The sequence below is a fragment of the Cnephaeus nilssonii genome (genome assembly GCF_951640355.1).
Source record: "Cnephaeus nilssonii genome assembly, chromosome: 6".
Lineage (NCBI taxonomy): Eukaryota > Metazoa > Chordata > Mammalia > Chiroptera > Vespertilionidae > Cnephaeus > Cnephaeus nilssonii.
The window spans coordinates 58,793,713-58,819,930 of NC_137077.1; the positions used below are offsets into that span (position 1 = coordinate 58,793,713).

General features: G+C 46.7%; 1 protein-coding gene across 2 annotated transcripts in view; it reads right to left on the reverse strand.

The window, feature by feature from the left end:
- Positions 1-26,218, reverse strand: part of PPM1H (protein phosphatase, Mg2+/Mn2+ dependent 1H) — a 247,544-nt gene that overhangs the window by 122,766 nt on the left and 98,560 nt on the right. For both annotated transcript variants that reach the window (XM_079775920.1, XM_079775921.1), the window contains exons 3-4: positions 12,811-13,152; positions 2,556-2,668 (exon numbers count right to left, since the gene is read on the reverse strand). In XM_079775920.1, the coding sequence (XP_079632046.1) occupies positions 2,556-2,668; positions 12,811-13,152 (455 nt within the window). The remainder of the gene's footprint in view (positions 1-2,555; positions 2,669-12,810; positions 13,153-26,218) is intronic.

The window sequence follows — 26,218 nt, forward strand, 5'->3', positions numbered from 1 at the left end:
AAAAAGAATAACCAAACATAAGGATATTCTGGGGCAGAGGTGAGTGACCTCTGGGCCTGGGGTCGCCTGGGATGAGGGGTGGGCCTGTCCCCAGGAAGCAGGGCCCTGCACCACCTCAGTCCCTGAAAGGGCTGGGAGAGCAAACTCATTTCAAAGGACACGGAACCAGACATGTGACAGAAGGTGCATATGAATCACTGATCAGTGCTACTCAGAACAGGAGGGCATCACCTCTTTATCTGCTCATCTGTCTCCCCAAAAGCTCAAGATCCGGACAGAACAAGAGGCCCAGAAGCTGGATCCTCAGTGTGTGTCTTACAGGCCCCTGAAGACGGAGAGTTCCTGTCTTTAAGGGAAAAGGAGCGGTGGACGTGCTGGTCATCCTCTGCCGCCCCCACCCCGGGGATGCAGTCCTGGCCTGTGCCTGTGCCTGTGCCCTGGCTCACTGGCCTCTAGGACCTGCATCCCCTGGGCCCCTTGTCACCTGTGCTCATCCAATGGGAAGCCTGGCAAGGGATGGGGGATGGGAAGAGAGACGGCAGAGTATTCCTTCCCATTCTCTCCTACAGCCCCTGCCCAGGGCCCTCACCTGTGGCCCCAGCCCCCTGGCTCTGCGGTAGCATTTGCTCCCTGGTCCCTGCAGGCCTGGCGGGAGGCGGGTGGGAGGGGGTAGGGGAGATAAACGCCTTCTTTGGCCTCCCCGCTCCTGGCCGGCTCCCTTTCACTTCTCATTCCATGGACCCCGACTCTAAATTGGAGTCTCTCTTTTGCCAGGACCCTGAAGCGACACCAGGGAATGGAGACTGTGGGATAAACATGGCAGCGTGTACAAAATATTATGTTGAAACTGAGATACCTTACAGAGTAGAATGGAAATCCACATACACTTTAAACATAAACAGACCTTCAAAAACATCCGCTTCCAACCCCAAATACTGCTGCCCTGGCAGTTCACTCTCCTTTGGCCTCCAAGATCTTTAGCGGCAAAACCGGGAATGAATGCTCTACCAGGGGGAATGGAGCCTCCCTCAGACTCCACCTGCACTGTAAGTAGAAGGACAATCAGGAGTCACACAACGGCATTTCATTTCGGTCAACGACCGAACACAGATGTGAGGTGGTCTATACGCTCAGACTGTACAGCCTTCTGTGCAGTAGGCTATACCATCCAGGTGTGTGCTGGGACACTCTGAGATGTTCACACAACACGAAGTCACCCAACAACACATTTCTCAGAATGCCTTCCTGTTGTGAAGCAACGCATGACTGTAAAGTTAAGGAGAATTCCCTGGTTGCCTGAGGGAGCCGGTCTTCTAGGCCACAGAGCAGCAGCCACAACCTGATGGAGACAGGGGAGGGGTGGGGGAGGGAGAGGAGGAAAATGCCTCAAGCAGGGCCAGAGCACACAGGTAGGAGAGGGAGGGACAGGAATGGGAGCATCCTAAGATCTTGGCCTGTGTAGGAAGTTGCTCCTCTGCGGACAATGTGGTTAGAGTCCAGCACTTTGATTCCTTTCAGAATAAAGAGTCAGTCCTTAGCAAAAGTCCTGCTATAAGGCCAACATCCTTTGTTACTAAATGGGCAGAGAATTATGCAATAAATATTAGAACACTTTTCACAGTCTATAATTTAAAAATTCCCCACACCTAAAGTGTAGACACATCGGTTATCTATATATATAAAAGCCTAAATGACTGGTCAACTATTCGACTGTTCAGCCGGTAGCTATGACACGCACTGACGACCAGGGGGCAGATGCTCCGATGGGTAGGTTAGCTTGCTGCTGGGGTCGGGCTGATCGGGACTGGGCGAGATGGGCTGGACATACCCTGGAGCCCTCCTGCAGTCCCTCCCTGGCCCCAATCGTGCACCGGTGGGGTCCCTCGGCCTGGCCTGTGCCCTCTCGCAATCTGAGACCCCTCTGGGAATGTCTGCAGGCCAAGCCGAGGGACCCCACCGGTGCACAAATCCGTGCACCAGGCCTCTAGTTTAAAATAAAAGTGAAACACAAGTTGATCTTACTCCTCATAATACTGGATAGATAATCGTTAACCATAACCCCCTGGACTTTCAGTAGAACCTGGAAGAGAGGAGAAGGCAGCCGCAAAGGGCATGTGCATAAAAGGAAAAACTGCTGGGCTTCTGGGAGGGGACAGTCACTGAGCAGAAGTGGAACCAGCTGGGGAGTCCTCCTGTGTCCCCTCCAAAACACCCACTTCATTCAATTCCTTTCCTCCCTCCTCGTCACTCTCATAGATGATGCCTCTGCTAAGCTTTTATTAAAAGCCAGGTTCTGAAGTCAAAATCCGTGTGGATACTACCGGTTTGCGTTAAGGTATATATGCGAACTGCTACTAGGGACAAGATGCCTTGACCTTTCAGTACCAGCCTGACGATTCTTCTTAAATGCATTTGTATTCAGATGGAGAAGACTTCTCTTTATCAATACCTAATTCCAAGTGGAATTATCTCTTTTCTCATCATTTCTTTTTCAAAGATAAAAATTACCAAAAGGCAACAGACACCAGTAAGAACCAGGAGGTTAGTTTGCTTACCTGCTGTCCCCAGCATTTGCCACATACAGCTTCCCAAGGAGGCAAATGACAATGAGGGCTGTGCAGCCACCAGATATGTTATATGAACTCCGCTCTCGTTCTATCTGCAGATCCTGGGGAAGAAAACGAAGTTAGTGTTGGATTGCACAGCAAAGGCTTTCCTAGCATCGCTCCCTAAGGGTCTGAATGTGCTTCAAAGAGACAAGAGAATCCTCGGCACTTGCTTTTCGGTCCCCTAATGAGCATTTCTGGAGAGGACACCGGCATGAGACTGTGGCCTGCCAGACCATCTGCGGACCAGAGGCAGGAAGCAGGGGGTGGCAAACAGACACAACCAGGCAAAAATGAGAAGAATAAAACCAACTGCAGTAAATAAATAACATAGCGTACGGAAAATGTGGGCTTTGTGTGGGCTGTCTGAGCTGCCATGTGGAAAAGACGATAGAAAGGCTGACGAGGCCATGTACTTGGTGCTGGTCAATGATTTTAACCCCAAAGTCTCCAATCAATAGTTTCTTTTACAGCTAGGAGAGAGAGGTGACGTGAAGGACAGTGTCCTCTGTTCCCTGCAGACAGGAGCCAACCTCCTGTCTTACTGATCAAAGATATAAAAGCTCCTGTCCTCGGGTCTGACGTCCTCTTCCCACTGATTCACAACAGTGACGCACGCGCACAGTAACAGCTTACGTTCATCCTCAAGGTCAGCTAGTGCGCGAAGCACTTTACATTTAGTCTCATCTCGTCCTCATGACCAGAGTAGTAACCTCACTGTCCAGATGCAGAGAAATGGGGTAACCTGCCCCTATTTACCTGGCTGGAGTCTGGATTCCAATTCAGTTCTCTTCCTCCAAAGCCTATGTTATGACTTGCCACCCAAGGAGGCGTCCCCAAGAAAATTAAAAATAGACCAACACTTCTACTGACAGATGTGCATCATCCTCAAGACAGAGCTTTGTGAAATTCTATTGACAGAAGTAAGGGTTCCATTACCTCAGAAAATGGGAGTTTAGTTAAGGAAAGAAACTGAATGCGAGCTACAATAGCCCGGGAGCAATCTGCTAGTGGGCAGAGGGAGGGAGAATGCGGTTGGATGATAAGTCGAGAAGAGGAAGAAATGGTGTCCGGGCTGACTGTGCGGGTGCCACCGGCAGACCGAGGGCCAGGGCACTTTAGGGATTCTTGGTGGCTCAGTGGCTTTGGCCAGCTCCTCGTGCAAAGGGAGAGAGAATTCAGTACCCCAGCATGTATCAGCCATGGCTTTACTCCAGGGGCCAGGCGTGGGGATACAAAGCTAGATAAACACCCATGGGAAACTGGAGACAAAAAAGAGCCTGAGTTGAGGCTACAGAATAGGAACAGGGTTTTGGTCAAAAAAGTAAGGAGAGAAAAAAAGTACAAAGACAGGAGCTGGGAGAAACCAACATATTGGGAATGAAGTGGGAAAGGGGAAAGGCAGTGGGAGGGCTGAGGAGTATGGGGGTTGGGGAGTGGGCGGGGAAAGAGTGTGTGTTGTGGGGAGGAGGGGGGCTCATATGGCAGTTCAGAAGCAGGTGAAGGAAAATTCCAGCAAGGGAGTAAGTGAACAACAGCATCAAAGCTGCGCAAGGCTCCGCCATCGGGGCACGTGTGGCCGACTCTTCCGCTTGTCTTCTCACAAGACTTCCAGGAGCAAGAGGTTCCTGGCCAAGAAAACAAGGCAGAACCGGCCCATTCCCCATTGGATTTGGGCGGAAACCAGTAATACAACCAGGCACAACTCCAAGAGGAGACACTGGAGAGGAACCAGGCTGGGTCTGCAAGGAGTCGCCCGGGAGAGGCGCTCACACCCAGCTGCACCCAGGATGCCCTCGGCTCACCACGTCCCTGAAAAGCTAGATCACTACTGTCGGGCAGCTGGGTGTTTTTATTAGGAAATTATCGGAAGAATTTTTCTCTTTGTTGACATTTTTCTGCACTAGTAGGCTGGGTCAGTAATAAACATGTGAGACATTTAAAAAAAAAAAGCTACATAAGGGTCAAAGCATGAGGACTACCTTCCAAGACTTTACTTAAACTGTATAAATCAGCTTTCTTAAAGGCCTGTTGTGAGGAATAAATTAGATGGTGTGTGTGAGGGGCGTAGCAGGCCATCTAGATCCTTCCCACAGCCTGGAACTCCGTGACTGAGAGCACTGCTACACCCTCAACACCTACACTGGGCCAGGGTAAAGGCAGCTGAAGAAATGTCTAGTAAGTGGGCAAATAGAGTCATACAACTAAAAATGCCTGGGTTTCAAAAGGATCTCCCACCATCTTTTCTCTGCTATAACATGAGAAGTGTGTTCACGATTCACAAATGAAAAGCGTACAATGCAAATAACTGCTCGCTCAGGTACGTAAGTAGGAACCCACACTTCAGTTAGTGAAGTCCCGTGACCAGAACGACTGAATGTTCTGGGAACCTCACAGGGATGGCTGGAGGGAGAAGGGAAGGAGGGGCCTGGATGGCCACCAGGAAGGGTTGTCAAACAGAAGTGAGAGAGAAGAGAAAGCAAGCATCCAGCTGGCAAAAGTTCTGTCTGTTTAACCTCCCAACTATGCATAAACAGAACCAAAATCCTGCCCACAAAGGCGTTTGTGGGTGGATTTATTCATTTTTTCACATTTAAATAAATAATATCAAGTTGATATTATGATAGATATGTATTTCATCAAATTATCATATAAATTGGTATGTGAAGTCCACATCCAATTATTACTACTTTTTATATATTGGAAGGAACTGCTCTAGCTCAGAAACCATCCTTTCACATCCAGAATCAATATTTGTGTAAATACTTCAAGTCTGGATGAAAGGCAATTTTTATGAAAACCCCCCTGGCCACACCCCTGCTTGCATGCTGTACATGGACTGGGGTATGAACGGTTCTTGACAGACTTACATCAGGGGAGTGATCCTGGAGATGGGGTTGTGGGGGTGGAGGGGGCGGGGCGGGAGGGGTGCTCTGGTACACAGAGGCCACGGCAGAGTCCTCTGGGGCTCAGACAGGCAAGTTTATTCTGCATCGTACGTGCAGTATCGTGGTTTACATCACAAGAAAATCTGATTATAAAATTATGTAATCCTTCTTAAAAAACCGAGGCAGAGTGTGCAACACTAAGACTTTCTGCTACGGCAGAGTTCATATTTGCCTTTAATTCTGGGGAAACACTCCTGTTAGCTTGCCCAGTTATCCCATACTATTACATTAATAGTGATTCAATGGTTTTTTTCCTAATTTAAATCATTTCTTTCATCTTTTCCTGTGTTTCAACTATTTTCCCTCTTTAGCTCCCCCAGCATAAGGAATGCTAAATTTGGCAGCACTTTCACATAAATAGTGGACTAAAGTCTAGTTACATTTTATCCAAGACACTTCGCTGATATGTTCATGCTTTCCACCCAAACCCCTATTTGTGTGGTAAGATATATGTATGCAAGCACACACACACATGCACATACGCTCTAACTACAAGTCTGCTCTTTGGAATCACTGACAAGGATTTGAAGGCTGTGTTTCCATAGACTTCGTCACCCTGAAGGATTCACTGACATTAAAATACACTCTTCTATTTCTCCTAAAACTGGGTGTAACTGGAACATATTCTAAAAATAACTGCTTCCCTCTCCCCTCCCTAGAAGCTAAAATAGCACATTAATTTTCTTCCTACACCACCTACTCCTCTTTAGAAGATGTTTCACAAAATCTTGGTATTGAAAGGAACATTAAAGGACCATCTGGATGATTCTTTTACTACCAGATCTAACCTGATAAATGAAGTCAACAAAGATATATTTACCATTAAATCAACTACCTATTTTCTTCAAACTCTCAACTTTACCAATTTGCTTTAAATTTCTCACACTCTAGGTAAAACATACAAAAATATGCATAACTATTATTCTTTATTAAAAACCCTCAGGTTTGGGGTTGTTTTTACATTAATGCAATCATGGGGAAAACTGCTTCGTGCTAAACAAGGACCGATTTTAATACTTCCCCATTTTAGCCAAAACTATTTGGCTAAACTATTTTAGCTAAGATGAGGAAATCAGCAAACCTCAAGACATAAGTCTAGAAAAACTAGTAAAAAACATGCACATATCATCATTCCTTTTCAAGTACGGTCTAAAAGGATAAACTTAAATGACTCACGAGATTCAATCAACGAGGTGATTGACTTATCTGCTCAACAAGAGCCCTGTAGACCCCTCAAGGCTCCTTTCTACTGAGCAGGACTGATTTAGCCTGCGTCATGTCTGCATAAATATTACAGTTAACCGAGGTTTATCTCTAGATCAAAAGAATGAATCCCATTTTTAAGACTCAGGGTTTGATTTTGCTTCTTTTTATTGCAAGACAGTGGGAACAATGAGGGGGAAAAAGAGATGTGTGCCGCATGAGACCAATTCGGCAGGAAAAGGCTGCAAGACAGAAAATACATTGCTGGGGATGGTTGTAATTTGGTTTGAAAGTCCCAGAGATGATGCAACCCCGGATCGTCCTTTGTTTCCTACCAATTTCAGGTTGTGAAAGGAAAGCATCAGACAGCACAAGGCAGCGAGGGTTGGGTAGTTTCAATAGGACTTGGCAGCTCCCCCTAGCTCGGTTAAAACATAGCTCTGAACACATTGCTAACAGTGTCCGTCACAAATAATAAGATTCTGCATGGTTTTAGTATTTGGGTCTGATTTTGGTTTATTCTGGGAACAAGCCAATCTGTCTGCCAGGCAATGGGGAAGGGAAAAAAACAGTACTACTGCCTAATACTGCCACCTGCTGGCTCTTGCTGGAATCACATGCCCATTCCTTCTTGGAGGAACTTGCTGATCTACCAGAAACAAAGACAAAACAAAACTCTAGCTTAAATACTGGCAGACATGCAGGTCCACAGCTTAACCATGAATATGCTAATGTTTAAAACAGGAATTTCTAAACTATAAAGCTTTGCATTCATCCTCCTTTGTCACCATTGTGTTACCATATGGTTGTTTTTTTTTTTACCAACAAAGCCCAGCTGAGTGGTATTTCCATTCCTTTACTCACTAATAGATAGCTTTACAAGTTAAAATACTTCCATTTTTCTCCCTCATAACAACCATATTCTAGCCCTAGCTGGTTTGGCTCAGTGGATAGAGCGTCCGCCTACAAACAACCATATTCTAGAACATTCTTCACTGTGGTGAGGAATCTATACCTGTCCTGAAAAGGAAATAAGACAGGTTTTTAAGATTCTCCTGCCTAGGGGCCAATTAGGAAAATATACGGGGGGACATAAAATGAGGACGGGTCCAATTAGAAAGTAGCATGTATAAACAAAGAAGCTGCCAGCATTTATAAACCCTTAGACAAAGACACTTCACTGGTTCCCCTTTGGGGGCCCCCTCCCCACGTGGGAGTCTGTATACACTTGCAATAAATTTCCATGCTTTTGCATAAAATCTTTTAGTCCACGCATTTTTATTCTTCAAACTTTGTAGGCCAAGAACTCGGAAACCTCAGCCTGCCATTTGGGGTGTCGCAATTATACCAACAATGTAAGCGACTTCCTTCGAGAGTCTGAAATGCTGACTATTCACCCCTGTTTTTGTAGGTGGGGAAGTAGGGAGGCTACTATAGTCATTTGCTTTATTCACATCTATCATCTTGGGCCAAATAACAACCTATACACAATCGGTGACAAAACTTAGCTGCTAAAGTTGGCACTGTTCCAGAGCATTGCTGGGAAGCAGGACTGACGTAAGTCAAAAAGTTCTGAAATCCCGGGCCTTTAGGAAGCCATGGCGGTCACAGGAAGGACTGGCTATGAATCCTTCTCCCTAGGAAGGGAGATCCAAGGTGAGACACAATAAGGGGCCCAAGGCCCACCTGCCTCTGCCAGCCCGCACGGTAAGCAGTAGAGGCCGGTGATCAGTCACCTTCGCCCCAAGCCACGCAGGGCGCCAGGCAACCTGGGGACAGAGGAGGAAAGCCGTGGCCTCAAAGAAGCCTCCGATATTTGATGAAACTGTTCAAAGAATTTCCCCCCTCGTCTGTTAGTCTCTATTTTCGACGAATACCTACTTTTTTGTAGAAATAAGTACTATTTATGTTGGCTTGATGTTTCTGAATCTTTTTAACCGATTGTCCCTCTCAGACAGATAGTAACATGCACCAACCCCCTTAAGGTTACTTAGAACATCAAAATAAGTGAGATATTGTATATTTTTATCTATATTCATATAATGTGCGACTACAAATGCCCCTAAATATAAAATCTATTCTTTTACTTATAGACCCTCATGGTGTCTAGAAGAATGAGGTTATAAAATATTAGCTCAATCTATACTAGTGACTGAGAAAGGTATGTGTGTGTGTGTGTGAGAGAGAGAGAGAGAGAGAGAGAGAGAGAGAGAGGGAGAGAGAGAGAGGGAGGGAGAGAGGCTACAGAAATGTCATCAGTGAGGCAAATTTGAGGCTTTAGGCGCTGAGCTTGGGAAAGTTTTAGTTATTAAAAGTAAGAGAGAAAGCTGAAATGACTGGATCTTATTTAATACTGAGGTTTCCTGCAAGACCTAAAGAACACCCAGAAAGAGGAAAGCTAGAGAGCGGCTGGCTATTGTGAGGAAAGAAGGTAGGAGCGGCTGGGAAATTACAAACCTGCCCTCCTCCCAAAGGCCTTGAAAGGCCTGCAGAGGGACGTCCAAGATCAGGCCAAGGCGATAACATTTCAAAAGACCAAAGTTTACCTTGAAACAATGACTCTCAAAGACCCAATACTGAGAGGGACAGGAAAGAGTTGGCGATGGCCTTCCAGGCCATTAAACCGAGAATACACTGTGTAATTTCCCAAGCAATGTAATGGCCAAGTCATATACTGTTTCTATAACAATGGAGACGTTTTTTTCTGAAGTCCCTGATGAAGCAAAGGAAAAATAAGAACATGTCTCTTTAATTAGTATAAACATAAGCATCATCCAAACAGGAACACTGAGAGTAAAAGGAGACAGTATGAATGATGACTGAGGGCCGGAAGCTGGGCCACCCCACCAAGCACCATGAAACCAAAGAATAATGAGCATCTCCCTTGATAAGGCCATACAGGCTGCACAGTCGGGGGGGGGGGGGGGGGGTCTCTGGCAGTTTGGGGGCCAAAAAGAACAAACTGGGGAAAATTTAAGTGTGAAGAGGAAGCCGAGGGGTGGGATGGATTGGAGAATAAGGGAGAGTTTTAAAGCCGAAAATTCATAACATGGCACACCAGGTCCTCCATAGGTGGGTTCTAGATTGCCTCTCCGGTTCACTTTATATCATTCCCACCTTTGAAATCTACCTTCTAACCATGGTGGACGTCGGCTTGTTGCCTGCGGCTCGTCTGGGTCCTCTCTCTGATATTCTTCACGCAAACGGTTTCCTCTGCCCGGAACACCCTCAGCCTCCCAGGTTTTGTCTGCTTCACTCCTCCCTGCCCCCACATCCCACCCCCCCACCCCTCACTTCTCCAGAAAACCCTGAGCTTGCTTCTTTATCAGACTCCTACGTCACCAACACTTCTCCTCTCAAGGTCCTTCCCATTTACATCTTACTTGTTTAATACCCAGCTTTGCCTGATTCAATGCTCTTCTCTCAATTAGGCCTGGCATACAGTCAGTTCTCAACAAATACAGGGGTGGGCAAAAGTAGGTTTACAGCTGTTCATGTGGAAAATAATGCAATAATTCATAATAATACAAGAATAAATTCTGTTTCGCATAGTCACAACTGTCAACCTACATTTGCCCACCCCTGAATTTATTGGATTGATTGAATTCCACAGGAAAATGTAACAATTAAGTTTCCAAGAAAAATGTCAGGTCATGAACTGGCTAGTTAAAAGCGGGGGAAAAAATAAAAATAAACAACAAGAACGAGGCTCCTTACTAAGTATTTTTCCGAATGCGACTTTCATTTCAAGTAGAGCTGCTGCTAGTAACCCGGAGCCATCAATGGCCGGAAGAGGCCCGAGACCCTGTGGAGATCTGGCTCCAGGTGACACTGGCCTCTGGTGGATAAAACTGAGACTACAGCAGTTCCCAGTAATAGGAAAAGCTGTCACGGCACTAGCAATGACTGAAAAACCCAAAGTTCCTTTTGTTTTTCACTTTTCTCCCATGAGGGCTATAAGCCCACTGTCAATTCCTACCTCAATTACATATTAGCATTCAGGACCCTGGGTCTAGAACACGCCTTCACATCCGAGTTCCATGACAGCCGGAGAGTGAGCTGATATGATACCCAGCCCCACGAGGAGTTGATTTTACTCCCATGATTCCTTTCCCCTAAGGAATCTTTCCCAGCCTCCCGGTATTTTTCTTGGAAATGAAGACCACCAGACACTCCGGAGACGGAGGTGCACTTTAAACCACCAGCTCCTCGAAGGGTAACTACTATCTGTGACAGGAGAGAGACGCTAGGACCAAAGGAGGGATGAGTTAGAGTGAGGAAAGGGTGTAAGGGTGAGGTGCAAACATATGAACTATTTTTGCCTTATAAATAAATCGGATGGTGCCGTGTAATATTATTTGCTTTTCTGCTGCCATTCGCACACAACCCACTGTCAGGAGATCCTGGAATGTGCATGGTGTGTACCTGGGGGTCGGGGGGAGCGGGGGGACGTCTCTAGCTGCTCTCACTTCACTTAACAGTTTGTCATCATTTTTAATCTCTAGGCTTTCAGAACATGGCCACACACTCACCTTATTCAAGTCCTTAGACTATCCCTACGTATCCCTTCTTCTGTCTGCATGCAGGTGGCTGCTAGCTCAGGAGAGGAAATCTTTGAAACCCAAATCACTGCCTCCATAAAAACGGATCTCAGAGAGGGAAGGGGGTGCCCAATGGAGCGGGGCCCCCTTCTACGTGCCTGGGAGCAGCTGCACTCTCTCCCTGAGTGTGTTCTAGGAGGGAGGCTGACGGGGAAGGAGGCTGACTCTGATGATCCGACACATTCAAACTTCAACGTACAAACAAACCCATGTTCCCAAGCAGAACAAATGGTTCTTGGACATTGGCCCGTGCTTTTGTGAAGCAGTGAGCACCACATCGCCACGCATCACGTAAAATAGCTGTTCTCAGATCACATTTGTGAAAAGGGGGTCACTCTGAGCACTTGACTAAAAGCTCTGTTTCCCCAAACACCTGGACCCCAGGCACATGTATGTAACAGATGGCGACCACGCTCATTTCAATTAAGTGGAAGTGTACCAGCTGGCACCAATATGAGTCTGCCCGAGAGAAGCAATAATGCATACATTTATTTAATAAGCCTATTGCCTCATGCACCATCACTCGCTTTCATCTTCTCTTTCATGTTGGCCAGCACGCGATGCCAGCAACTCTATCTTGCTGCCAACTTCTACTGAGAATGGAAACCCTATTATAAAAGGGAGATGTCACTGCGGAACCAGCAACAAGTGGACATGTCTTATCCGGTAATCTTTAAGAAGCAAGAGTTTAAGCCCAGCCCGTGTGCCTTAGCCTTGTCCTAGGAACCAGTAGGTCATGCTTTGATTCCTGGTCAGGGCACCTGCTTGGGTTGCGGGCTCCATCCCCGGTAGGGGGCGTGCAAGAGGCAGCAGATGGATGGTTCTTTCTCATCATTGATGTTTCTACTCTCACTCCCTCTCCTTTCCTCTCTGAAATCAATCCTATCTAATAAAAGAGTAATATGCAGATTGACCATCACTCCAACACACAATATGGCTGCCCCCATGTGGACACAAGATGGCCACCACAAGATGGCCAGCAGGGAAGGACAGTTGGGAGGCACCCGGCCTGCAAGGGAGGGCAGTTGAGAGGGACCAGGCCTGCAAGGGAGGGCAGCTGGAGGCAATCAACCCTGCAGGGAAGGGCAGTTAGGGGTGACCAGGCCAGCAGAGGAGGAAAGTTGGGGGAAAACAGGCTGGCAGGGGAGCAGTTAGGCATCAATCAGGCTGGCAGGGGAGTGGTTAGGGGGTGATCAGGCTGGCAGGCAGAAGCGGTTAGGGGCAATCAGGAAGGCAGGCAGGCAAGCAGTTGGGAGCAAGCAGTCCTGGATTGTAAGAGGGATGTCAGATTGGAGAGGGTGCAGGCTGGGCTGAGGGCCCCCCCCTCCGTGCACGAATTTCGTGCACCGGGCCTCTAGTAACAATATAATAAGAAAAAATAAGAAGAAGCAAGAGTTTGGCATCAGTGACCTTCCCGGCCCCCGTTGCCCCGGCCCCTTGGGCCATACCTACCATTTCCTTGAACGCGCTCTCCAGGGCCCCGATGACCAGACACTCGTGGGGAATCTTCTTCTCGGTGAAGAAGCGCGTGGGTGGGGTGCCGGGGGAGCCGGGTGCCCCCACGCCTCCACGGAGCGAGGCGGCGCGGGTGAGCGCGCGGCCGGTGGGCGCGCCCTCGGGCTCCTCGCCCAGGCAGGCGGGCGGCAGGACGGCTGAGTTCCGCAGGATCTCCACCAGCTCCCGCAGCTGCTCGGCCACGTGGTGCTGCAGCAGGCGGGATGCCACCACCGCCGCGCCGGACCCCGCGTGGCCGTCAAACAGCGACCAGTAGTGGCAGCACACGCCTTCCGATTCCTGCCGGGAGGGGGACAGGGAGGCGTGAGAACAGCGAGGCCCCTGTCCCGAGACGCCCACGTGGCCGGGCCCACCGGGCTCAGCGCATCCGCCCGGAGGGCTGGGGTCTGCACCCATGGGGGCAAAACACGGCAAAGATGCTCAGGGAAGGGCCCCCAGGTTTGTCACTGCTGGCTCCCCCACCCTTGGGATGAAGCTCCCTGCCTCTCCACCAGGCGGAAGGGATCCAACTGATCATGCGCTCATTTGGGTCCCGGGGGCCGAGATCTACTTCAGGTGATGTGTAGATGTTTGGGGTGAAATCCCATACAGACAGATACGTGTTTAGAAGTCCAGCTTTAACCTTGAATCGGCCCTTTTTGGCAGGTTGTTCAAGGGGAAATAAATGGACTCATTTTCCCTCTTTAGGCCTTTATATTCTCAGCTAACTGCCTCATCCTCTTTGGTCTACATCCTGAATTTTTGGAACACAGTCTTCCCTTAGACGCCCAGTCCAGTCCAGTCTTCACAATTCACATCTCCTGCCCTGCCTCCTACCTCCCCCAGTCTTCCAGCTGTCACTCAGCGTGTTTCCTCTTCCGCCCTAATGCTGCTCACACAGCCAGGAGCAGCCCGCAGCCCCACACCTTCCATGGATTTAGTACCTGTCAGGTGATTTCTAGACAATTTCAAAATGAACGGTTTTAAAAAAGCATGTTTGAATCACACATGCCTAAGATCTTAGCTATGGGGGGGGGGGGGGGGAAAGGAGCTCAATTAAGATCTATTAAATACTGAGATAACACAGGTACGGTGCATATGACATCCATTTCTGACTGCTGGGCTTATTATCCGGCAACAGTAAATACTGGGTTCTTTTTCAGCTGAAGCCATTAAATAAAACTTTCTTTTGGTACATCTTATTTTTTTAATTGAAATATATTTGACATACACTAGTGTGTAAATTTAAGGTGTACAATATGTTGACTTAATACATTTATATACTGTACTATGATTACCATTATAGCAATAGTTAGCATGTCATGTAATTCTTTTTTGGGTGGTTAGAATAATTAAGATATATAATCTCTTGCAAGTGTAATTATTACAACACAATATTGCTTCTATAGTCACTATATTGTCTATTATATCTCATTGCAAGTCTGTCCCCTTAAAGAGCATCTCTCCTACCATTGCCGGTCTATCTTATGGGGACCTATGCCATTACGCTATTTGCACCCTTTAAAACTTTTCCACTCAATTCTGTGCTAGGTGCTAAGAGATAAACTGGTGGGGTTTGTTTGTTTGTTTTTCAGTCACAAATATTTACTGAGCATTCTCTGTGTGACAGGCACAAAAAAGTAAGCAGTGGGGATAAACGACTGGCTAAAAGAGATATCAGACATGGTCTAATACCAATCCAGTGGGAAAGAGAGACACCGATCAAATAATCACACAAGTAAACATCAGACCGTAATTGTGGTGAGGGCCACAAGAGGGGTCCTCGGTGCTGTGAGGCCAGCCTGCAGAGGGGCCCGGCGGAGGCGGCTTCCTGTGACATGAGGACCAGGCTGAGGGCTGCCTGGAAGGAAACAAGGTAAGGAAAGGAGGGGAGAGGATGCCAGGCAGCAGCACGAGCAGGTGCACAGTCCCTGTGGTAGGAAGGCACCTAAAGAGCAAGCTGAGCCCTGACCGGTTTGGCTCAGTGGATAGAGTGTCGGCTGTGGACTCAAGGGTCCCAGGTTCGATTCCGGTCAAGGGCATGTACCTTGGTTGCGGGCACATCCCTAATAGGGGGTGTGCAGGAGGCAGCTGATCGATGTTTCTCTCTCATCGATGTTTCTGACTTTCTATCCCTCTCCCTTCCTCTCTGTAAAAAATCAATAAAACATATTAAAAAAAAAAAAAAAGAGCGAGCGGAGACTGAACCATGGCCACGTGTGGCTGAATAAGGCAGTGAGGCAGGAAAGGAGGGGGGTGAGGCAGGAAAGGAGAGGGGTGAGGTCAGAATTGAGAAGGAGGGCGCAGCTAGACCACTCAGTCCTGCCAGGACACGAAGATTTTGCCTTTAGCCTAAGAGTAACAAAAGCCATTGGTTGAGATGGGAATGGCAAAGTTGATTTATGTTTTTAAAAGATCACTCAGATGACACTAGGAGACACAAGTTTAAAAAATTTGGCTCTCAAAAGAAATTTAAATCGTTGTACTGTTGATATTTGGCTCTGTTGACTAATGAGTTTGCCGACCACTGCCCTAGAAGATTCCAATGCTTCTACTCACTCTGAAAGTCCTGTATGTAAGAAGTATAGATCAGTGTGGGCTGCGGGTGTGGAGGAAGAAGTTGGGCCTTGAAGCCCAAATAAGTAGACTTTGGATGATATGGTGGCCCAGGAGAGGCAAGTCCTGGGAGGCTTAGATGATGTGGCCCACTCTGGCAGATGCTTACCCGGAATCTACTCCCCCTTCTGTCTCACCACTGATTCCGTTTGGGGCAGCAATGCAGCCACTAAAATACTTCCCCAGACTCCCTTGCAGCTGTGTGGTCATGTGACCCTGTGCACTCCAGGGAGCTACAAGGGGAAGTCTCCTGGGTACAACTTCCAGAAAAGCTACTGTTTTCCTGATAAAAAGGACAACTCAACTGGTACGGGGTTTTGCCTTTTACCCTCCCCCTTTCTTCCTGCCTGGGTCACAGAAGCAACACCTGAAGGTGGAGTAACCCTCCTGCAAAAAGGGCTGAAAGCTGCAACTCTGTGGTGGGGCAGGAGGCAGGAGCCTGGCTGGGGATGCCTGGTGCGGGAGGCCACACTGCCCTGGACAGCCCACCTCGGGGCGTCCTGTCACGCGGGCTTCAGGACATGTTGACAGGCCGCTGTTAGATTCTGTAGCGAGAGCTGGGGACATGGAGAAGAGCGGATGCGCATGTTTACATAGCATCCTGGGAGCTGTGGCACGAGGGGCGGAGGGAAGCATGCAAGATGAGTAAGGCACAAGCACAGAAAGAATGAGAAGTAATCCAAGCAGGCAGAATAAAACGGAACCCGGGCATCCTGGGATGGAATTCAGAGTCCGTGAATCTCTCTTTTTAAGAACTTCTGGAACTTGGCATTTCCTCCTATTATGACTGCAAGGCAATACCTATAACTCAGTTGCGAACAGAAATAAGGCACTGTCATTCCACACGTCCTGTCATCCCACACGTCTTGACTGTTGATGCTCACCGCTACCTGCAATGGTGGCAGCAGCTAGTAAAGCCACCTCTGGCTCTTGTCATTTGCTGCATTAGTAAAGTACATGCTGCCATATTACATCCTCACAACCTGGGGAAAAGTGGCAAAAGGAAGGGAAAATCTTGCTCAGACTCGAGGCCACCGGAGTAAAACCCGCACACAGTCCTCCTGCGCCCGATTCCAGTGAAAACCCAGCGAACGTGCCTGAGTGTCTGAGGAGGCTGCCGCAGGCGCAGGCGAGGGGTGGAGAGGCGCGGCTGCCTCAGGGTCCAGGTGCAGTTACACCACCGTCATCGTGTTTCTGAAGCCTTGATTTAAACCAAAGCAGACCAGACCCCATGAAAAAATAGGCTACCCTGCAATGGAACGCTACTGCATTTTGCAAAAGCAGCTCTGAAATTCTTCTGACAAGTATTCCAAGCATTTCCTTCAACAAGGCCGAGCGCTTTGCAGTAACCACAGCAACCAGGTGACAGCACGTCTGGGGGCTTTCCGCACAGTCAAGAGGACACCTGGTTGGGGGACTTCTGAGTGGGGCCGAGGGGGTCAACACTGTCCTTGTGAGAACTCACCGGCACAGCAGTGCTATGCTAATACACGCTGGTTCAGCTCATTTGAAAAATGCAATTAATAATTTTCACAGCTAAAACTTGTAAGACAGTTTTTCCACAAAGACGTTTGTTTCGTACTGCGTAATCTAACACTGGCTGATGTGGGGACCAAGCATAGACCAGTGAAGTATCTCTAAAGGTGGGGTCCCACCCATGATCCTTTTTGAAGGCCCTCCCCCCGACACCCACACACCTGGGGATTGTAACGAGCAGCCAAAGTTGAGGACCCCTTGTCTCATGGAAAGGGGGCTGCTAAGCAGTCAGGAGACTCACTTTCTAGCCCCAAGTCTGCCCTGGGTTCACTGTGTGACCTCGGAAAGTCCCTTACATTCCCGTGAACTGACCAGACGAGTGGTGTCCAAACTGTCTTCCTGGTTCTGATGTGGTGCCTTAGGAAAGAGGGAGTGAGGTGGGTGCTTAAGAGATGAGTTCCTTTGACAATTTCAACCAGAGCAGTGCAGTTTTATCAGTTATAAACACCAGGGTTTTTGCCTGGCTGGTATGGCTCATCGGTTGAGCGTTGACCCAGAAACCAAAAGGTCGTTGGTTTGATTCCGGGGCAGGGCATATGCTGGGGTTGCGAGCTCGATCCCCAGTAGGGAGCATGCAGGAGGCAGCTGATCGATGATGATCCTCTCTCATCGATGTTTCTCTCTCTATATCCCTCTTCCTTCCTCTCTCTCTCTCTAAAAATCAATAAAAAACATACTTTAAAAAAAGAGAAAAAACACCAGGGTTTTGCGAAAGATTTTGGACAAAAAGATGCAACTGTCTAAAATACATTTCAAAGCCCTTGAATTAGATAAAACCAAGCCCATTAAGAGATTTTAAGACGTTCAGTGTCCTCTTAGGGCAAGGAACTTAAAGTAAGTGATGCACTATTGTGGGAAAGTGGGCTCTCACCACATGCTTCGACTCCAGGCCAGCCGTTAAAGTGTAAGAGACCACAGACTCACAGAGACACCGGGGACGGGTCTAGGCACCTTCCATCACTCACCAAGCCTTACAGCGTAGGCAATATTCTAGATGCTTCACACACATTAGCTCAATAAGCCTTACTCCAAACCTATGAATAACCACTCTATAGGAATGGTCACTCTCCCCATTCTATAGAGGAGAAAATGAGGGACAGAGTGCACCTGCTCGAGGTCACCACCTGAGTGATGCGGCTGGGGTCAGAGTCCCTGCCCTACACCATCAACCCCTGTGAAGCTAAATACCCTACCCCACCCTCCTCCGGCCCCTGGCGAAAAGCTAGCCCTAATGCACACCTGGCACTCAAATCTACTTCTCCTCTCTGCAACCTGAATTGGAACCTGGGTAATTTTTCCTAAAACACAAAATCTGAACTTATTTCTTTGACCAGTCTAACAACCTGCTCAGCAGCTGGCTCCAGTCTACGAGCCCCAGTGTGCAACCTCTGACCCACTCTCTTATTCTGACTCCAAATCCCACCCACACTCGCAGCTCATTACAACCACTGCTAACCTCACCCCCTCTGCTCGATCCTCCCTGACCGCCCCCCCCCAGCCCCGCCGGCTTAGTATTCGGCTTAAATATCATCTCCAAATTCTCACTGCACCCTGAACCCACCCTATTGCAGAATTCGTCATATTGTACGTGATCGGTCACCTGCTTGGGCAATGACAGAAAGAAAGAATATTCTGGAAAAGGGGAACTAATAGGCAATGCAGGTGAAAAGAGGAGGATATGTGGTGTCAACACACGGACACACCAGGGTTATTTTAAAAGTTGGGTAACGTACGTATGGACCTTCAAGTGACTCCACACACACAGACCCCCTCTGTCCTGATGCGTCAGCACAGAAAAGCACAGGCTGCACAGCAAGACACCTGGGCTCTGGAATTTACTACGATGTGATCTTAGGCAAGTTCCTTACCTGCTCCCGACTGCTTCCTTATTTAAAGAACAAGATGAAACTAGGATATACCAGGTGTACCGGTTAATAATGCGGATTTTTTTCAATAGATGGAGTCACACATATGTTGACATATATGCGATTTGATATGTATGCTATTTTGTTGTATTGACAGCAAGCTTCAAAACTTCATATGTCGAATTTGCTGAAGGTGTTAACATCATAGATATTTTTACACTTAAAAATGTCGAATTTTGTGCCAAAAAAAAGAGCATTTGTGGGAAGTTTTAATTCATTACTTTATTTTGAAGAAAAGTGCTGCTGAATACTTCGGGAAGCTTAAGGTGAACATGCTCCATTTCAAGATACTTGTGAACGCTGGTTTAAAGCTTTAAAAGTGATGATTTCTATGTGAAAGACAAAGACGTCCAGGTCAACCGAAAAAGTTTGAAGACCAACAATGACAAGCATTATTGGGTGAAGATGTGTGTCAAACTGAAAAACAACTTGCAGAAAGATTAAACATTGCTCAGCAAACAATTTCCGATCGTTTACAAGCAATGGGAAAGATTTTAAAGGAAGGGAAATGGGTGCCACATCAACTGAACGAAAGACAAATGGAAAACCAAAAAGTCATCAGTAAAGTGTTGCTTCAACGGAACAAAAGAAAGTCTTTTTTGCATCGAATTGTGACTGGCGATGAAAAGTGGATTTATTTTGAGAATCCCAAATGCACAAAATCATGGGTTGATCCAGGTCAACCATCAACATCTACTGCAAGGCCAAATTGCTTCAGAAAGAAGACAATGCTCTGCATTTGGTGGGATCAGGAAGGTGTGGTGTATTATGAGCTTCTAAAACCAGGTGAAATCATTATTATGACCCATATCGCTACTGACAACAAAAAATCAATTTGAACCATGCTTTGATCGTGAAACCACCAGAATGGGCCAGAAGACATGGCAAAGTAATTTTGCTTCATGATGACGCACCATCACACACTTTAAAACCAGTTAAAGACACCTTAAAAGATCTTGCTTGGGAAGTATTAACCCACTTGCTACATTCACCAGACCTTGCTCCTTCAGATTACCACTTGTTCTGATCGATGGCACACACACCTTCTGAGCAGCACTTCAAAACGTAGGAAGAAGTGGAAAACTGGGTCTCTGAATGGTTTGCTTGAAAACAAGAAAAGTTCTATTGGGACGGTATCCACAAATTACCTGAAAGATGGGAGAAATGTGTAGCTAGCGATGGACATTACTTTGAATAAAGCACTTTTGATGTTTCTCTTGAAATTATCGTATTTTCTTTGGTTACAAAATCCACATTATTAACCGGTACACCTAGTAGACTGTAAGGATTCACTCATTTAAGACCTGTCTCAGAGTCCCTTCTCCTATGTGCCTGGCTCAGGCTGCACACTGGGGTTGTAGCAGGGAGGGGAACATCGTGGTTCCCAAGCTCTTGAAGCTAACACTCTAGAACATGAACAGGTAACTACAAGTGTGTGAGGAAGGAGAAGTGCATGGTGCCACAGGAGTGGAAGATGTGTATTAAATGTGCAGACAACCATGCGTTGGGGAGGTAGGGGTGTGACCATAACGGGATAACACGAGGGAGCAATTATAACGATAGACTGTTGTATCCTGGTAGTGATTACATGAATCTACGTATATGTTAAAGTTCATAAACTATGCACCAAAAGAAACATACTGTATAATAATTTTTTAAACAATAAATAAAATGTATAGCACTATGTCCCGCATAGCAGAGAAACAAAAAAAGCTAGAAGCAATAGTAATTCCTTAAACTCCCTATCAAATGGCCTGGGTGGGGGAGCATGGGCAGGCAAGGGGCTTAAGGACACTCTGACCCTAGGATGCCAAGATGCGCACGTTAGCTCCTTACTTTTAACTCTGTCCAACGGGACGCTCACCTTCCCCTCACTGAGTAGCCCCTGTCACTTCCATTCTCCTTAAATTCTTTCCGATGGAAAAATCTAAGTTCAAAGTACATCCACTGAGTACCTGCTGTGTTTAATCCTCACCACACCACCATAAAATGGGCGTCATTATCCCATTTTACCAATGGTTTAATGAGGGCACAGGCAGTTAAGTAACTCTCTGGCAAGTGGTGATATCAAGATTAGAACCCAGTCCTTCAGATTCCAAGTTAAGGGATCTTTCCAATTTCCCAATACACACAACTTTGTGGAATTAATCTCCCTGGTTTCTGCGACTCTGCAGCCTTTAGGACCTCTGCGCTAATTTACTTGGTTGCTTACTAGTAACTGCATACATGTCCTGGGCCATGAACTAATTGCTAAAACTTCTCCGCAATGGCCCCGGATTAATTTCTGGTAGAATCAGAAAATGTCCCTGGGTCAATGGCCCAGGATGCAAAGTTCTACACCTGAAAAATCAGCCCTTTAAATTCAGAGTCACATACTCTTAACACAACAAATTTTAAAATTACTAATATTATTTTAACAACGATTTACCTTGTTTTTGCTTCAGACAGCATGAATGAAAGGTGCACTCTACTTTGAGAAAAGCATGATTGAGCCCTTTCCTGACTTACCACATAATTAAATTTGACAGCCATCACTTATGCCTCACAAAAGAATGACTTTGAAGCAGTTCCCCCAGTCGCATGGTAAATTATTTCACTTATAAACAATATAGTCTTGTTCGTAATTTACAACACATACACGCATTCCCACCTCCTTTCAGGAATACACCTGCAGCCAAATAAAGAAAAATTCCAGAAGGTGACAAATTGAGAATTGAAAGTTCACAGTTTCTCTTTTAGGATTTCTCTACAGTAGGCTCAATGTCACATTCTCCTTTCTCAAGTTCTACAAACTGCTTTTCAATAATGTTGCGTATTGTCCTTTATCCTATTCTCATGATTACCTATAATGCCAGAACTTGAATTAATGAGTTATAACTGGGGAAGAGCTTCTTGAGTATTTCAATAAATATAAAACTGCTCCAAACAGAAATTTATCCACTGAACCGAGAGCTGAAATAAGTCCTGCTACAAGCAGCGTGTATCCATTTTGGCTCAGGTGAAATTACAGCACAGCTAATCAAGTATGTAAAAAAACAGTAGCCTAGCCCAGCCAGTGTGGCTCAGTGGCTAAGCATCAACCTATGAACCAGGAGGTGAAGGTTGGATCCCTGGCCAGGCCACATGCCGAGCTTGCAGGCTTATTCCCTAGTAGGGGGTGTGTAAGAGGCGGCCCATCAGTGATTCTCTCTCATCATCGATGTTTCTATTTCTCTATCCTTTCCTCTCTGAAATCTATCCCATCTAATAAAAGAGTCATATGCAAATTAACCACCACTCTGCTACACCCACAAGCCATGCCCACCAGCCAATCAGGAGCAAGTATGCAAATTAACCCAACCAAGATGGCTGCGACCACGGAGTGAGCAGGAGGCTTGGGTTTCCCTGGCAATGGAGGAAGCCAAGCTTTCTGCACACCCTGGTAGGCCCAGGCCTCCACTCAAGGCTACAAAGTTTCAATTATAGAAGATAAATAAATCCCAACAGAAATGGTGGCCGCCATGGAGCAAGCAGGAGGCTTGGCTCTGCTCAAGGCTACAAAGTTTCAATTGTAGAAGATAAATAAATCCCAGATACCAGGGCCTCCGCTTGGGTCGCTGGGGGGCGTGGCTGGCCTGCAAACCACCACAGACCCCTCGCCCAGGCTGCCCCACACCCCAAGGGAACCCCCACCCTGATCTGGGACACCCTTCAGGGCAAACCAGCCAGCCCCCACCTGTGCACCAGGCCTCTATCCTATCTAATAAAAGAGTAATATGCAAATTGACCATCATTCCAACACACAAGATGGCTGCCCCATGTGGTCAAAGATAGCTGCCCCAATGTGGACACAAGATGGCCACCACAAGATGGCCAGCAGGAGAGGGCAGTTGGGAAGGACCAGGCCTGCAAGGGAGGGTAGTTGTGGGCAATCAGGCCAGCAGGAGAAGGCAGTTGGGATGGACCAGGCCTGCAAGGGAGGGAAGTTGGGGGCGATCAAGCCTGCAGGGGAGGGCAGTTAGGGGTGACCAGGCTGGCAGAGGAGGGAAGTTGGGGGTGACCGGGCCCCCAGGGAAGGGCAGTTGAGGGGGGACCCAGGCCTGCAGGGGAGAGCAGTTGGGGGGGACCAGGTCTGCAGGGAAGGGCAGTTAGGGGTGACCAGGCCTGCGGGAGAGGGCAGTTAGGGGTAAATAGGCTGGCAGGGGAGCAGTTAGGCATCAATCAGGCTGGCAGGGGAGTGGATAGGGGGTGATTAGGCTGGCAGGCAAAGCAGTTAGGGGCAATCAGGAAGGCAGGCAGGCGAGCAGTTGGGAGCCAGCAGTCCTGGATTGTGAGAGGGATGTCCGACTGCCCGTTTAGGACCGATCCTACCCAAACGGGCAGTCGGACATCCCTTGAGGGGTCCCAGATTGGAGAGGGTGCAGGCTGGGCTGAGGGACACACCTCCCCTCCCCCACCCCGTGCACGAATTTCATGCACCGGGCCTCTAGTAAAAATATGTATTTTAAAAAATCAGTAGCCTAAACTTCAGCCCTATTTGAAGCAGGAGCCACATCAACTCTGAGGATCCCACAGGGAAGACAGCCTCATAAGCCATCTGGGAGGCAATGGGGTGGCCCCTCTCCTGGCGAGCTGACAAAGAAAGGGAGATTCTAGACAAAACTTAGATGTTTCCTATGGAGTCCAGCAGAAGAGCTGAGACGGAAGGCAGGAGACACGAAAGCGAGGTATGTGGTCTGACACGTCTGTGCCAGTGTACAGAAGTGGGGACTTTGCGTTCTCTTACTCACTGCACAGACGGCTAACAATTTACAACCCCCTTCCCGGATCCTCCCTCCCAGGTGAGCACTTGCCACGATAATGCATGCAAGGCTGAGGGGCATTAAAAACAGCCAGTCAGCACGTAGGAGGAATATTAGAAATTCTTTCATGTGTTTTCATCTAGAGCTGAAGAAATTGAGCTTTGCTAGTATTTGCCATACAGACTGACTCTGGCGCCCTCAAGTGGTAGGCTTGTCAATTTTCTCCGTGAACATGGATGCTCTCTCATACCCCTCAGCTTTGCTATATTATGACCCATAACTGGGTACCTGCTCCCCCAACTAAGTGGTTTTGTCCATGGTATTACTAAGTTTTCAACTAAGTTACCCCTCACAAATTGGAAAAGAGATTTTTAAAAATTTTCTGCGAAGAAACTGCTGATATTAAATATGAGCAAATAAACATGTCGCAGCCGGCACTGAACCCACGTGCCAAGTCATGCCAGTCTAGTCATATCTAACACTAATAATCCTTCTAGCCAAAAGTATCCAGAATAATCATCATTCCAGCCAAAAGAATCTGAAATGCTCAAGGACATAGCTGAAATATGGGGTCAGACTCGCTATTGTTAATGATGAACTGTGCCTTGAGATATTCGCTAATGGGAACATGAAGTCCTGGCTTTTAGCAAGACAGTAAATGAATCACTGCATGAAAAACACTTAGGCCAATGCCTAGCATATGATAAACACCATATAACTGTTAGCTGTTATTATTTTAAAATATTGCCTTTTTATCCTCATTGCCTTTCGTTTTTAAATATGCATATAAATATGTAATTATGTACTATATGGATATACAGCAGTATAATTACATATCAACAAATGAAAAAATACATTGGGGGTACCTATTCAAAAACACTGTCTTCAAGTGATGGTTTGGAGATGGCTGCTTCAGAAATAGTTGTCTTATGAGAAAGAGTGGTGTCCTGGCCACCTGCCCTGAAGACACAAGTACTCAGCTCTTTTGACATTCTTCTTCCCTTCCTTACCCCAACCCACCCGGTATTAAGATCACCTGAGGAGGGGCCCTATCTATCAACAGCGTGAAAGGACTATCACAAAGGCAGAAATCCACTCCGAGTGAAATCCCATGGCTGATTTCCCAAAAGGCTGAGTCTGAGCGTGGGATGCACTCACCTCCCTTTCTCACTGCAGGTAAAAGGAATTAGGTACTTCTTTCCCTTTGTTCCCTTTTTCCCACCGGGAAGCACAGACTTGACCTGGTCTTCTGATTCCCCGCTATAAACCACTACCATATGGCTTGATTTCCATAAAGTTTCTGGCCAGTTTTCAAGGTATCACTGTGAAAGGGTAACTCAGAATCTAGAGTAACTGCTTTAAGCATTTCATCCACAGTGCTCTCAAATCATCTGATCTGCACAGTAACACCAGCAGGGGGCGATGAATAAGCTGATGACAGAGCTGACAGGAGGAAAAATTTGAGCAACTTCATAAAGTCTTTCCTAGGACCCATGCTCTGCTGCTGCCTGCTTAGAATCATGCCCATGCTGCACAGCTTGCTTCTTTATTTTTAACCATACCTCTCTTTTTTACTAAACTATTCAAACATTTTGTTCCCCAGTGGGAAGAACCCTTAATGTCACCTACTGAAGTGAGAATGCTGCTTCCTTCTTAGGAGCTGACAACATAAAATGGAGATTCCTTTGGTTCAATTCCTCCAATATTATGAGGCAGAGGGATGTATGATAAACTCAGGTAGTTTGGGGTTTGTTTCTTAACTGGCAATTTAGCCCCATATCTTAAAATATTAAATTAATTTCTGATAGGAAGTATAAACTTTGCAATAGTTTTGGTTTAGTTATATTGTGCTTTATTCTAGACCAGCAATTCTCAACCTTTTTCATCAAATGGCATGCATAAACTAATAACTAAAATTCTGTGGCACACCAGAAAACATATCATGTTTTTTGCCGACGTGTCCAAAATAATAGGTATAATTTTTATTCATTCATACCAGATGGCTATTGTATTGGCTGTTGTCATTTTTTTATTTGATAATCTAAGGAAAAAGAAGTCAGTGCCCCTGACTAAGTAGTCAGGTATTGCATGTTTTAAAAATTATTTTTTTAAAAATTTTTATTAAGTTATTATATGTGTACATATCTTACCATTGTACACATATAATAACTTAACACCCCACTCCCATACATGCACTCACCCCCCCCAGAGTTTTCCGTCCATTGGTTATGCTTATATGCATGCATACAAGTCCTTCGGTTGATCTCTTATCTCCCCCACCTCTCCCTAACCTTCCCCCTGTAATTTGACAGTCTGTTTGATGCTTTACTGTCTCTGTATCTATCTTTTTGTTCATCAGTTTATAATGTTCTTTATTATCCATAAATGAGTGAGATCTTGTGGTATTTTTCTTTCATTGACTGGCTTATTTCACTTAGCATAATGTTCTCCAATTCCATCCAGGTTGCTGCAAATGATGAGAATTCCTTCTTTTTTATGGCAGCATAG